This window comes from Sorex fumeus, unplaced genomic scaffold (genome assembly GCF_029834395.1).
Source record: "Sorex fumeus unplaced genomic scaffold, SorFum_2.1 ptg000129l, whole genome shotgun sequence".
Lineage (NCBI taxonomy): Eukaryota > Metazoa > Chordata > Mammalia > Eulipotyphla > Soricidae > Sorex > Sorex fumeus.
In genome coordinates, this window is record NW_026606186.1 from 3,630,498 (window position 1) to 3,645,208 (window position 14,711).

The 14,711-nt window shown below is 45.6% G+C and overlaps 1 protein-coding gene across 16 annotated transcripts in view; it reads right to left on the reverse strand.

Moving 5' to 3' along the window:
* Positions 1-14,711, reverse strand: part of LOC130045771 (dual specificity protein phosphatase CDC14B) — a 104,068-nt gene that overhangs the window by 65,506 nt on the left and 23,851 nt on the right. For 10 of the 16 annotated variants that reach the window (XM_056138617.1, XM_056138614.1, XM_056138622.1 and 7 more), the window contains 2 exons: positions 1,485-1,575; positions 943-1,018 (listed from right to left, as the gene is read on the reverse strand). The exons of 1 other annotated variant lie outside the window; for it this stretch is intronic. In XM_056138617.1, coding sequence (XP_055994592.1) covers positions 943-1,018; positions 1,485-1,575 — 167 coding nt within the window. Of the gene's footprint in view, positions 1-942; positions 1,019-1,484; positions 1,576-2,751; positions 2,847-14,711 lie in introns of those variants that run through there. 5 more of the 16 variants (XM_056138625.1, XM_056138623.1, XM_056138626.1 and 2 more) reach the window with 3 other exon arrangements.

Sequence of the window (14,711 nt, forward strand, 5' to 3'; positions counted from 1 at the left end):
CCCAGAGTCCAGAGCCCAGAGTCAGGAGTAGGCCCTTAGCACCACCAGCTATGGCCAAAAAAGCAAAACAAACAAAAACACAGTACAAAAACATCTTTCAAAACTTAAAAATAGAACTTTCCTATGACTGAGCGATTCTGCTTCTTGGCATCTGCCCCAAGAACACAAAAATATTAATTCAAAAAGATATGTGCACACATTATGTTCACTGGGATCAATATTTACAATAGTCAAGCTCTGGAAACAACCCAAATGCCCAATGACAAGTGAAAGTATAGATAAATGGAAACATATACATTCAATGGAATAGTACCTCAGATATAAGTGAAGATAAAAACTTGCCTTTTACTACAACTTGGATGGAACTAGAGGGTGTTATGTAACGTTAAAAAAAAAGGCAGAGAGAGAAGACTGGTGTTGCATGATGTCAATCATATGTGGTAAAAAGAGAAACAAAGGCAGGCACGAACAAGGAGCACAGCCCTGTACTCACTGAGAGTACCATGGAGGCAAGGGACCCACAACTAGCAGCGACATGTGATGGTGATGATGGGAGTGCACTAACTTTGTACACCAAAATGCCTCTTGAAACAACACTATTATAAATCATGCTACCTTAATATTTTTAAAAATAAATTAAAACATTTCCTTTGCTTTGTTTTCGTTTTTAAGGGGTCACACCTGGTAATGCTTAGGGGTTACTCCTGGCTCTGCACTCGGGAATCACTCCTGGAAATACTCAGATAACCAGAGGGAACACTGGGGGCAAAGACCTGGGTCAGCTGCCTGAAAGGCAAGTGCCCTCCCTGTTCTACTGTCATTTAACCCTGATATTTTTCTTTCTTAAAACATATATTTTCCTATATATTTTCCTTCCACGTCCCTTCCCAAGAAAAAGTTAACCATCACTTAAATCAAATACTAAGTAAAATAAGACTTTACCTTTAATTTCTTATTTATCTTGCAACAATATCTGTAAATCATTGCCAGATTAAGTGGTCCAAAATCTGCGTAGAAGCTTCAAGAATGAAAAACAAAATAACAAGGTCTATTCTAAGTGTTCTAATATAGATTTTGGAACAAGATCAAATTAAGACAGAAAGGCATACACCAAAATGTGAGTCTCATACCAGGTACAACTTTTCTAATTAAAGGCATATTCTGGTAAACGGCATCTTTTGGAAAGCATGACAAATCTAGCCACAGAGAATATATGAAAATACCTCCGAACAGTTTTGTACACATATTTTCCACAGGCAAAAACATAACTGACTTAAATACACTAGTTTATATTTTGTTATACTACAAACTTTTATTTCACATGTAAACCATTAAGCTTAGGAAGGTTCTTTCCTTTTCTCACCACCTCCCATCTATTTTATTATCAAAGGCTTAAAAAAGAATTTTGCAAATATCTACTTACTTCTAATTTTCCAAAGCTAATAAAAAAAAGTTAATAACAATCTTTCAAAGGCAATACTTACCTCTCATATTCAAGTTCATTATCTATGCTGAAATAATGTATATTTGATGAACTCTTTGGTCTGCTGTAGAGAATGGCAAAACAAAGGCGATCTGAAATGGAAAAATTGCAATGTTCCTTCCTTCAAGTTACTAAAAAAAATTTCCTATAGAACGATATGCTCTTCAGATGAAGTAAATTTTGTTTCCATGCATGTTCAGATGGTATGGATGCCAATGGGAAGTTTCAAAATGTTCTGGCTATTCTGGTGGGAAGCAATAATTTAGCAAAAATTTAAAGGAAAAATATGTCTTTTAGTTTCAGTTGTGCTAAGTTGCTTTTCACGTAGCCATACGATTGACATCTAGAAAAAGAACTATCACAAACTAGTTTCTCTGAGCTAAGAAACTTCAGCCAAATGTAGCGTGCATTCATCTGAAGGCCAGCCATCGACCGGAATGACCTTCTCTGGGGTCCCCAAAGTTTTCAAGCTATCAATGAAAGTTGTCTAGTAAGAAATTATATATTTTAAATAAGGGCGAAAAATAAGTGAGGGCTAAAGTACACAAACACCAAAATAAGCCAACATAAGATCACAAAACTGTTCTTAGGAATTATCACTTGATTAAAAAAAATCAGAATCACAACTTCTGTAGTGCGTGTGTTTGTGCACGTGTGCACCTCTGCGTGTGTGCGTGCATGTTGTGTGGGTGTGCATGCAGAGTGTGACTGCGTGTGCGTGGGTGTGCGTGCACACGTGTGTACATGCACGTGTGGGTGCATGCAGCGTGTGGCTGCGTGTGCGGGGGTGTGCGTGCACACGTGTGTGCATGCACGTGTGGGTGCATGTGCACGTGCGTGGTGGTTTTTTACAGTCAGGCGGGTGCGCAGAGATGAAGCGGTGAGGGCTCTGCGTGAGCCTAGTCCGAGTCACTGCGACAGCAGCAAGGGCACTACGCAAGGCTCTGCGCGACACCCACACCCGCGGCGCCCAGAGACATCGCCCAGCCCTCCCAGCAACACACAGGAGGGAGGGAGCAGCGTGCGCAGAGAACACGCACAGCGGGGCACAGTAGCTCAAAGAACCACTGCGGGCACCCGGCGGCAGCCCACTCGCTCTCCGCGCTGGCTCCCCCCTGCCCAAGCGGCCACAGGAGGCCTCACGCCGGCCACCGCAACCCTTGAACCCTGCCCTCCGGCTGGACGCGGCCCCGGCAGCAGGAGGCCCTGCGGGTCACTCGGACCCGCACCTGCACCTCCCCTGCTGCAGCAACACAGGCCGCACTCACCTTTGATCACCTCGGCCACCAGGGTGCCGGCACCCTTCCGACTCATGACTGCGAAGCATCTGGAAGGCCCGGGACCGGCGGCGGCGGAAGGGAGAGGAGGCGCCCGAGCACACCCCGAGTCCGGGACGAGAACTTTAAAGGGCCGCGCCCGCGCCCGCGCCGCGACCCAGGCTGCGGGGGCGCCTGGACCGGCGGGCGGGCTCCAGGAAGGGCGCCTCCGGGCACAGGGGCCTCCCAGCTAGGGGCGCGCCCGGCCAGGCCCGGAGGGGCGCGGGGAGGAAGGGGGAGAGCGAGGGCGCCGCAGCAGACGGGGGAGGGCCGAGGGTGGAGGGACACTCGAACCCCGGTCACACCCAGCTCTGGGCCCACCTACTACTGCCCTTGACCCGCCCACACCCAGCTCCGGGCACGCCCCTCACGCGCGCACCCAGCTCCGGGTCAGTCCTGGCCCGCCCACACCAGGCTCGGGGTGCACCCGCCGCCCGCCGGCAGCACACTGGCGCCCAGCTCCGCAGGGCAGAGATTGAGGGAAGTGCTCGGGCGGCGACAGAACTTTCCCCCAGGTAAAGGTGCCCCTGAAAATGAAGTGATGGGTTCTTTCAGAGGCCCTGGGTCTCAGCGCGGAAAGGCATGTGGACGGCCGGGGGACCGGCGGGGCAGCGCACTGAAAGCATTGGTAAATTGATGCTAACTTGTTTAAAGATCTTCGCAGCAATAGACAAAAATAGACAGAATGAGAAAGACTGTAAATTAATCCCAAAAAAGTGTTTTAACTTTATGTTACTTCAAAGAACTAAAGTGAAACTTTGTACTTTGAGTTACTATTTTCCCTTCAGACTGACAAAAGCCAAAGGACCTTGATAAGGTGCCATGTTTGTGAGGTTGCAGAAAAACAGACACGCAATCGGGTCTACGAATGTAAACTGGAGGTTGTCCAGTTTACATTCGTAAACCCGACTGCGTACCAGTTTACCACAAGGAAGCATCTCATGAAGTTAGCTCAGTACAATGCAACTTGGAAAATCAGAGAACTTGCTAAGAAACCTGTTCTGATTTCTACCACTGCCTGAAATCTAATGTCTAACAAACCCCAAAAAAATGAAAGTAGCTACATTTAAGTGGAAAGAAGTTTCCCAGGCCCAACTCAAATATTCAAGGCGGGAGAAAGTACAGTGGGTTTGCCTTGTACACAGACAAACTGGGTTCCATCCCCAGAACCAAATATGGTCCCCTGAGGAAGCCAGGAGTGAGACCTGAGTGCAGTTAGAAGCCCTGAATACAGCCATATGTGGCATAAACAACTCCCTGGGGACCACCAGCCAAATTTCAGTTCTCCTGGGGGTATATGTAGGAATGAGGGAAAACAGCTAACATATTGACAGGTGGGGTTGGGTAATACCCAGCATGCTGGGGGCTACTCCTGGCTCTGACCTGGGGGTAAAGGGATTTAACCAATTGTGGGGTGTTTTGATGTCCAATAACCTTTGCACAATATACAGTTTCAAAATACTGTCATAGGATTAGTTGGCAGTAAACTTCTGAGGCTACAATGCTAGAATGAGAGTGAGTTTTCTGGAGTCAGAAAGAGGGTTTGCAATCTTGTTACCATGATTTGAGTGCTTGGGACTTAAACACATCATCCTGGGCCTGGCTGGTGAATCTTCTCTTCACAGGTTTGATTTTTAACAACAAAGCTGATACCCTGCCCCTCCTGCTTCTTCATTCAAGTTCACATGTTTAAAAGGAAATGAGGGCTGGAGTACAGCGGGTAGGGCATTTGACTTGCAACAGTCGACCCAGGTTCAATTCCCATATGGTCCCCCAAGCACCACCAGGAGTAATTCCAGAGTGCATGAGCCAGGAGTAACCCTGTTGCAATGCCAGGTGTGACCCAAAAAGCAAAGTAAATAAATAAATGGAAGTGAAAGCTTACAACTTAAAAAATGTCAGATATTCTAATCCATCCTTGCACCAAAACTGTCTGCAGTACTGGTTTGGCTTTTGGTTTGCTACCTTTTCCTTTAATAAATGTTACCCTAATTAAAAACGTTTAAAACCATTAATATTTTATTTAAAAACATTTTCCTGCATAAGTATATCTAACTGGGAACCTATTAAGAACAGGAAACAAGTAACAATAATAACACAGTATCTACGTTTATTTTCTGGGCATTCCCCAGTGGATCCTGAGAGGCCTGCTAGGGACCACTAGGGGACTTCACAACGCTTGGGGGTAGGTAGGGAACACACAAGGGAATGCTCCACGCCTCAGAGTTCAAAGATCTGCCACTAGCTACTTCTTCTAGAAGAAACTGAAATTTTGACATGGATCTGTAAATTCATGGGCTTGTAACTGTTTCTGCTCTCCCATGAACTTGGCTGACTTTACATTCGAGTGCCAGATTTCCCTATAGTACAGTCTACTTGATGGTCACTCAGGCTCTTCCTGAATACTTCTTAAAACTTTGAGGGCCAAACATAAGCTATAGGTTGGCAATTGGTCAAAAGACATGGTTATAGATTAACAATAGGCCCACAGATGTCGACTATGGGTTAGTCCTTCACAAATGAGGGCACGGGAGACCCTGGAAGAACTCCTGCTAAAAATACTGATTTTAAAAAATGAGGTATTACCCTGCCTTAAATGATGACAGCTAATCATTATTTAAAATTTAATGACATATTGTATTAAGCTCAGTAACAACCCAGGAAGTAGGTACTATTACCAGTGTTCTCTGGGGAAAAAAATTGTTTGGGGGCTACACCTGGCAATGCTCAGGGCTTACTCCCAGCTCTGCTCAAAGATCACTCCTGGAAGGCTCAGAGGCATTAAACCCAAGACAGCCACACACAAGACAAGTACAGGCACCTGGGCCCCCAGGCGGAGTAGAAATAGCAATAAAAATAAAACAAACACAAAAGTATCTCTCCCACCAAAACCAAGGTAAGGAAAAAAAATCTGGTTACCAATGCTTCCATGGTAACAATATAGTGACTGGAAGTACAAAGTGGTGCCAAGAAATAAGAGAAGAATTGGAAAGAAACAGAGTTGTACTTATTTATCAGCAATGATTCTCTTAAGACATACAAGAGAATCTCTAGGCAAACTAAGAAGAAAACTGATAAACTATTGCAGTTACTAGATATAGATGCATAAAACACAAGAGAATTTCTCAGCACTGATTATGAGCTTTAAAAAAATTACCTCTCCTTTATACTTATATGGAAGAGTAAAGCAGGTTTATAAAATGGAAGACTTGATATCACAAAAGTTTATCTCAAACAAAATGAAATCTCAGTGGGTTTTTTGTGCAATCTGACAAGTTCCCCCTTAAATAAATATATAAAGCCACAGAAGGGGCCAGAAAGAACAATGGGTTGAGTGCTTACTTTGCATAAGCTGACCTCAGTTCAATCCTGAACCTCACTAGGAGTGATCCCTGAGCACAGATGGGTGTGGCCAAAAGAAATAACAAAAACCCTACAACAAAAAATTTAAAAATTAAATTTTCCTTACAGAAGGATTTCAAGTAATATATATCAATACTTTCCTGCAGGGGTAGAGATTAATCCCTCCCCATACTGAGTAGAGCTAGAATTCGTGTCTGCTTCTGAAAATATATTATGGAAAAGCAAAAACACAGACCCTGATAGGACAGAACCGAAGAAGAGCGGTGCTTCTTCACTGTGGTCTTCATCCCAAAATTCAGTCATGCTCATTTCAAAAAGTCACGGTGTGAGAGGCAGCCTACAAAACACCTGGTCTGGATGTGATTTCAGCACGATCAAGCTCATGAAAACAAGAGAAACTCACAAACCTCAGGTGATTACGGAAATGACAACTAAATGTAATTATGGTACCTCAGGCTGAACCCTGGAATAGAAAAGGGACACTCATGGAAACCAGTGGGGAAATGTGAATCAAGTCTACAGTACTGGAGTTGAAGAGAGAGCACAGCAGGAAGAGCAACTGCCTAGCACACAGGAAACCCAGCTTTGATCTCCAGCATCCCACATGGTCCCCTGAGCATCATCAGGAGTGATCCTTGAGCACAGAGCACTGCCAGGCACGGCCCAAAAACAAACAAAACAGAAAACAGTGAAACTCTCTGTATATTTCTGTAAACCACCTTTATACTCCTAGTGGGGCTCAGCACCATCTGGGGATTTACCCCAGGTCAGCCAAATGCAAGGAAAGTGCCTTATCTCTCTGGACCTTCTCTTGACCCCTCCTTTTTCCTTCTCACCCTTCTTTTAAATTACTACTACTACTACTACTACTATAGCATGTAGCACTGTCCTCCCGCTGTTCATTGATTTTGCTCGAGTGGGCCCAGTAACGTCTCCATTGGAGACTTGTTGTTACTGTGTTTGGCATATCGAATACGTCACGGGGAGCTTGCCAGGCTTTGCAATGCAGGCGAGATACTCTCCGTAGCTTGCCGGGCTCTCCAAGCAGGGTGGAGGAATCGAACTTGAGTCGGCCTACTGTTACTGTTTGGGGTTTTTTGATCACACCCAGAAGCACTCAGGGCTTACTCCTGGCTCTACAATCAGGAGTTACCCCTAGAAGTGCTCAGATGATCATATAAAATGCCAGGGATTGAACCCGGGTCCGCCACACACAAGGCAAGCACCCTACCCCCCCCTTACTATCTCTCCAGCCCTATTTTTATTTATTTAATTTGCTTTTTTGGTCAAACACACGAGATGCCCAGGTCTTACTCTTGGCTCTGCAGTCAGGAATTACTTTTGGCGGTGCTTGGGGGACCATATGGGATGCCAGGGATTAAACCCAAATCGGCTGCGTGCAAGGCAAATACTGTCACTGTACTATCACTCTGACCCCAATTTTTTAAGTACCTAATGGAGAGAATATTTATAACTTCTATAGCATGCACTAGTTATAAGTAGAGCTATAGTCTTAAAATTATAAACAGTCCAATAGGAAATTGTACTGCAGGTAGGATAGTTGCTGGTTTGATCCATAGCATCCCATTTGGTCCCCCCGAGCATCACCAGGAGTGATCTCCAAGGGCAGAGCCAGGAGTAAGTCCTGAACACAGACAGGTATGGGGAAGGGAGGGAGGGAAAGGGGGTGGGGGGAGTCAAGAATTAACAGGGAAATAGGGGGTTGGATTGAGAGCATATTTGGTAGGGCATTTGCCTTGCATGCAGCTGACCCAAGTTCAATGGCCAACATCCCATATGGTTTCCCAAACACTCTGGAGTAATTTTCGAGTGAAGAGTGAGGATTTAACCCCTGTACCTTGCCAGTATACCCTGGGCACCCTCCTCCCCTCCCCACACACACAAGAGGCAAATCAGATAAAATGCATACAAGTGACAAAAAATGAGACATTTAGCCTATTAGAATAAGATTTAAAAAAAAAAAAGAAAGAAATACATGCACAATCCCCTCGAAAAGTGACCCCTGGCTCCTTTAGCTACAGCAGCTCCCGAGTGCCCTGAACAAAAAGGAAAGAATGAAAGTAGGTGGTTGTGGGGAAAATTGCAAGAAAAGTATGGCTATCAAATTGATAAAATGGGTTCAAGCGCATTATGATATATCTATTCTGCTTGGTACATAACAATAATAAAATGAAATAAGTCACTTTCCTATAGGTAAACATTTATGTACAAAAATAGACAAAAAAGCAAATGGAATAATACCCCCAACAAGCAGCTAGAAGATGCCAATGGGGTTTGCATTGGGGAGCTGGGTAGAAAAATTTAGTAATATCATTTGGGTTTTTCAGAATGTCTTTGTGTAGAATAACAGTAACAAGAAAGCAGGAGCAAAAAAAAATTATAGTCAACTTTCAGGGTCCAATTGCACTAAAGTCAAATCCATTTCTGCATCTTTCACATTTTGTTTAAATAATATAATAAACACATTTTCTTTGCTTCTGCAACAACAACAACAAAAAATGCCTTTGTGTTAGTTTATAATTGAAAATATATTCCTCTAGTAAGTCAGGAAGGGACAAGGAAGAAGCCTTTCAACTCTGAAAAGTATCAGTCCCTCGCCTAATTTGTCCTACTTTCAAGTTATTAAGTGTTTTGGAACAGCTATTTGCAGCCAGAACAAGATCTACTGTTTCCCAGAACAGACTCAAGCTGAAGCAGCGTGAGCAAGTAGCTGACACTCTTGAATGGAAAGATGAGTTCATATGTCCCTCCAGAAACCTTTCGACACTCTCCATCATCTTCCTCCATGTTTCAAACCTGGACTGGACACAGTCCTCTGACTTTTGCTGCCCTTCAAGGGGAGTGAGTCCTGGATGGCAGCACTTCACGGCTGTTGCATCTTCTTGGTCTTTCTCCTTTAAAGCAAGGAGTCCTGAGCCAAAGCAAAGCAGAGGAAGCAGGGGGCTTGGTTTGCACATGCGTGTCACGGGTTTGAATCCCTGACTCCCCATATGGTGTCCAAAGCCCAGCAGGAGTGATACCCGTGTGCAATGCCAGAAGTAAACCTGAGCACTGCCTCGTGCTCCCAAAAACAAACAAAAATTAAAGCAAAGAGTCAGAGGTGGGGGTGGAGCAGGTAGGACACTGGCCTTGCATGCACCCAGCATAGGTCAGATCCCTAACTCTCTGAGACCCACTAGGAGTGATCCCTGAATGTGGAGCCAGGAAATTGGTAGGTGTGACCAAAAAAAAAAAAGATAAAAATAGAGTATTAGTTAAATGGATTATTTTTTAATGTAGTGGAAGCGGTTAATTGTTGATTTACTTTCATACTGCATAAAAAGGTTGAAATATATGCAATTTTATTAAAGCTCTTGGGAAAATCTGGGAGCAGTTATGGCCACTCAGATATGGACAGCCATTATTTTCCTATTATCCACTCATCTGCAGTTTATAACTTAAATATTGAATGTCCTCCAAGTTGGTAAAATTAGTAGCTTGTTATTTTGCTTGTTTTTAAGAGAAGGTTTTAATTTTTTTGGCATTTTGGGTCACACCCAGTGATGCTTAGGGGTTACTCCTGGCTCTGCACTCAGTAATTATTTATAGCGGTGCTCAGGGGACCCTCTGGGACGTCAGGAATCAAACATCAGCCGGCCGCGTGCAAGGTAAACACAGTCCCCGCTATACTATGGCTGCAACCCAAATTAGTAGCCTGTAAATCACAATAATGGTTGTTAATAATGGGCTCTCAGGGGTGAAAATTATTGACTACCCATATGTGTAAACTGTCAAAATATTTTACTGACAGATTGCAAAGCAGATTACAAAAATCTAGTGACACTCTTATCTAGGGGACAGTGTGGGATCTTCGAGTCTAGATTTTAAACTGGCCCTGTTCAGTGGATTGTAAGAATTTCTAACTGGTACCAACAGTGAGGTGAAAAGAATTTTGTTTCTGGCACACTATTATGGCTGCTTAAAGTAAACTTTTCCCAAAGGCATGATGAAAGTAACTGAAAACACAGGAGTTGGGCCAGGGAGATACAGCTTAAAGGACTAGAGCATATGCTTTGTTTGCAGGAGCAGAATTTTCTAGAGCACAGCAGCAAGATTCCCAGTGTCCCCAGAAGGTGCCCCCAGCACTGATGGGTGTGGCCCAAAAACAAAACAAACAAGAGGTGAACTTAAATAACTGGTAGCAGTGCTGCAGAGATAAAGCTAAACTCCATCCACCTCCAAGTCTTCAGACCAGACTTGCTGCCCCAAATCCTCTCAGTGGATGAGAACACCACCCCCCCACACACACACATACACACCCCACCCCCCCACACACACACACCACACACATACCACACCCCTCACACCACACACACACACACACACACATACACCACACATACACACACACACACACACACACACACACACACACACACACAGCATCCTGGAGCCAGTCTGACAGAACACACAGAACACACAGGAAGTGATCCACTCTAGCAAATGGGTGTTTTTCTAGGATCTTAAGGCAAGGACTCTGTTAAATCGTAATTTATGTACTTAGGCATTTCAAAAAACATTTGATTTATCTCATTTCTAATTTTTGGCAATGACGACTTAAAATATAAAATTGTGTTATCAGAAACATTCTTAATTACAGTAAATATTCACTCTATCTCCAATGGCATTTCAAGGTCCTCGTAACAATATCTGGAACATATTACAATACTAGGTTAGTCAGATCAAGAATTTACTTTTCCCCTACAGAAACATCTCTGGAGATTTAAAATTACCACACAAATCTGCCCCCCCCCCTTTTTTTTTGGAATGGTGACAAGGACTACAAGGACTAGAGGCATACAGCATATTTTTTCCTTTTAAATGGGAATCAGGATAAATGATCTGAAAACACTTTATATGGAGAATCTACAGTGATGATGAAAAGCTCAAGGAAGAATGCATTCAAATCTGGGAAATGCCAATTATAAAAACAATGAAACAACACTACACTCCCACTAGAATGACTAAAATTAGAATGACAACACTAATTGTTAGACAAGGTAGAGAACTGTGGATGAGAACACCATCCCCCCCACCACACACACACATACATACCCCACCCCACCCCCATTAAACATCATTAATATGAATTAAAGCCTTCACGTGATGTAAAATTAAGAAATGGGAAGACCAGAAAGACTCTAGGTCACCTAGAGTACATGCTTCTTACATATGGGAACTCTAGACTCAATCCAGCACCTAGGTCTGCATTACCACCCGCCTCCATGTTACTGACAACCCCCATGCACCTACCACAAATACAAAAACATAGTTTAGTGGTTTCCTGCAGAGTCACTTACACTGTCCCTGTGACCCACCCACCCTACTCTGAAGTAGGCACATAAGGAAAGTTTCTGTACAGAAGTTGTGGTAGTAGCTTTATAACAGCCCCTGACTGGAAAGAAGACAAAATCCACCAGCAGGAGAACAAACTATAGAAATTGGTCATAGATAGGGGAATGATGTGTGGACAGAGCAGACAATATATATGTTTCAAAATCACTATGCTGACTGGTTTTGAGAGTTCATGCTGTACGATTCCACAAACATGAAGTCAAAAACAGATGATATAAATCTATATTGCTAGAAACCAGGCCAGTGACTGTTTAAGGTAAGACAAAGTTGAGAGGAAAGGGGTCCAAAGGGAACATGATCACAGGTTCATTCCATTCATTCCATCATCCTGTTAATCGTCGATTGCCTCGAGCAGGCCCCAGTAACGTCTCTTTCATCCTAGCCCTGAGATTATATTCACGGCTCTTTAGGAGAATGAGACCCATCATTGTTACTGGTATTTGGCATATTTGGTAGGCCACGGGGAGTTTGCCAGACTCTGCCCTGTGGGCAGGCTACATTCGATAGCCTGCAAGTTTGTCCAAAGTAGGAATGAGATAATAAGATGTCGCGCGGCCGCGAATGCGGTCGCGCGGTTCCGGGATCTGGATTTTATAGTCTCTGAGTCTTGGCCGCTGATGGGATTACACGGCGCCAGGGGGCCAGGTGGTGGGTGTGACCCCCGCCTACTGGAATTTGGAGGATCTGGGTGGAAGATGCTCGACTCCAATTCGAGTAGGCTTGGAGGTCTCGGCCCCGGAACCCGCGTGGCTTTGTCCCTCTGCCAGTACCTTCAGGTGTGCGGAGAGTGGTCTCAGCATGGTGGTGTCTGGTCCTGGACGAGAAGAGTGCAGTCTCTGCCCCTGCGCCTGGCTGTTCCTTCCCGGAGTCCCTTGGAGGGGAGCGGGTTGAGCTTTCCTCCCCGCCCCGGCCAGGGCTACGGCAGCCGGAGACCTCCAGGACCAGCCACCACCATGCTGAGACCACTCTCCGCACACCTGAAGGTACTGGCAGAGGGACAAAGCCACGCGGGTTCCGGGGCCGAGACCTCCAAGCCTACTCGAATTGGAGTCGAGCATCTTCCACCCAGATCCTCCAAATTCCAGTAGGCGGGGGTCACACCCACCACCTGGCCCCCTGGCGCCGTGTAATCCCATCAGCGGCCAAGACTCAGAGACTATAAAATCCAGATCCCGGACGAGAAGAGTGCAGTCTCTGCCCCTGCGCCTGGCTGTTCCTTCCCGGAGTCCCTTGGAGGGGAGCGGGTTGAGCTTTCCTCCCCGCCCCGGCCAGGGCTACGGCAGCCGGAGACCTCCAGGACCAGACACCACCATGCTGAGACCACTCTCCGCACACCTGAAGGTACTGGCAGAGGGACAAAGCCACGCGGGTTCCGGGGCCGAGACCTCCAAGCCTACTCGAATTGGAGTCGAGCATCTTCCACCCAGATCCTCCAAATTCCAGTAGGCGGGGGTCACAGGTTCATGTGCCTATTAAAATTCAAACTGTGGGGCTGGAGCGATAGCACAACAGGTAGGGCGTTTGCCTTGCATGCGGCTGACCCGGGTTCGATTCCCAGCATCCCATATAGTCCCCCAAGCACTGCCAGGAGTAATGCCTGAGTGCATGAGTCAGGAGTAACCTTTGTGCATTGCTGGGTGTGACCCAAAAATACAATAAATAAAATAAAATAAAATTCAAACTGTACACACTGGTGCATATCACTGTTTACAAGCTGGAATTTTAAATCAGGCGGAGGGAAAAAGTGTGTTGAGTGGTACATATCCATGAAAAGATGACAGAATTAAGAACTCTGGATAGAATATGATTAAAATCATCTAGGTGGAGCTGGAGCGATAGCACAGCATGTAGGGCATTTGCCTTGCACGCGGCCGACCCAGGTTCGATTCCCAGCATCCCATATGGTCCCCCGAGCACTGCCAGGAGTAAAGCCTGAGTCCATGAGCCAGGAGTAACCCCTGTGCATAGCTGGGTATGACCCAAAAAGCAGAAAGAAAAAAAAAATCATCTAGGATTGGAGATAGTACAGCAAGTAGGATATTTGCCTTGTATGCAGAGCTGGTTTTGATCCCCGACACCCCATATGGTCCCCAGAGCCAACAGGAGTGGTCCCTGAGTGCAGAGCCAGGACTAAACCCTGATCAGTGCTGGGTGTGGTCACATAACAACCACACAAAGAATGATCTTACCCTAAGTGTAAAATTACTAAAGGGCAGGTTTTCAGCCAAGTGTCTCTCTGGTCCATTTTCCTGCACTGTTTCTTCTACAGGCAAACTACCCTTTTGTGGACAGGCAGGAAATGTCTGTGGCCCCAAACCTGAGCAGTGGTGGAGATTACTAGTGAGAACATGAATAGAAAACTCAAGTTAGCAACCACAAAGGAAGGCCGCCAGAAACAACACCACCAGGAGCCATGATGCAGGCAGGTTGACCACAGAAGGGCCTCCCGCCTCCCAACCCCAGAGCAATGGAATTCCTGGGGAGTCCTCAAATTACCTAGCCCTTAGACTGTCAGGACCCACTTGTGGCTACAGAAATTAAGACCTTTACTTGGAGCTAGCCCAGAGCAGAGAAGGCTGGACCTATGCTCCAGCCGGAACAAAGGTCAAGAAAAGGAGTTTTCAAAGACCATCCCAACTCTACCTGCTTTGGCAACCACCCTAGCAACGAACTCTTAGGTAGAAGCATGTGGGACAGCTTGGGGAAACCCTATAAAAGCCACCTTGAACAAAGGAAGTGTGCGCATATGCTGCCCGAGCACATGTGCTGCTTGTGCCCGCATGGCAGAGCACATGTGGCACCGGAGCACATGTGTCTCCCACACCTCCCCTCTTGAGATATGTTCTGGGGCTCTCTCCATCTTTGGAGAACCCCAAGTTCTCTCTTGAACGTGTTACTCTTACTGCCTCTTTTTTCTCCCTCCCTCCCCTTGCTCAAAACCTCCGAATAAAATCTGTAATTACTTTGCTGCTTGTCTACTCTGGCTGAAATTCCTTTCTGTGAGACAGTACGAAGTGCCTGGTACCACTGGGTAAGGCCTAGGACTGACTCATTTCCAGCAAAGAGCACTTCCTTGCTACAGCCGAGTCTGTGGCTCCCCAAGAAAGCGGTGAGGGGATCAACTTCCTCTTGGT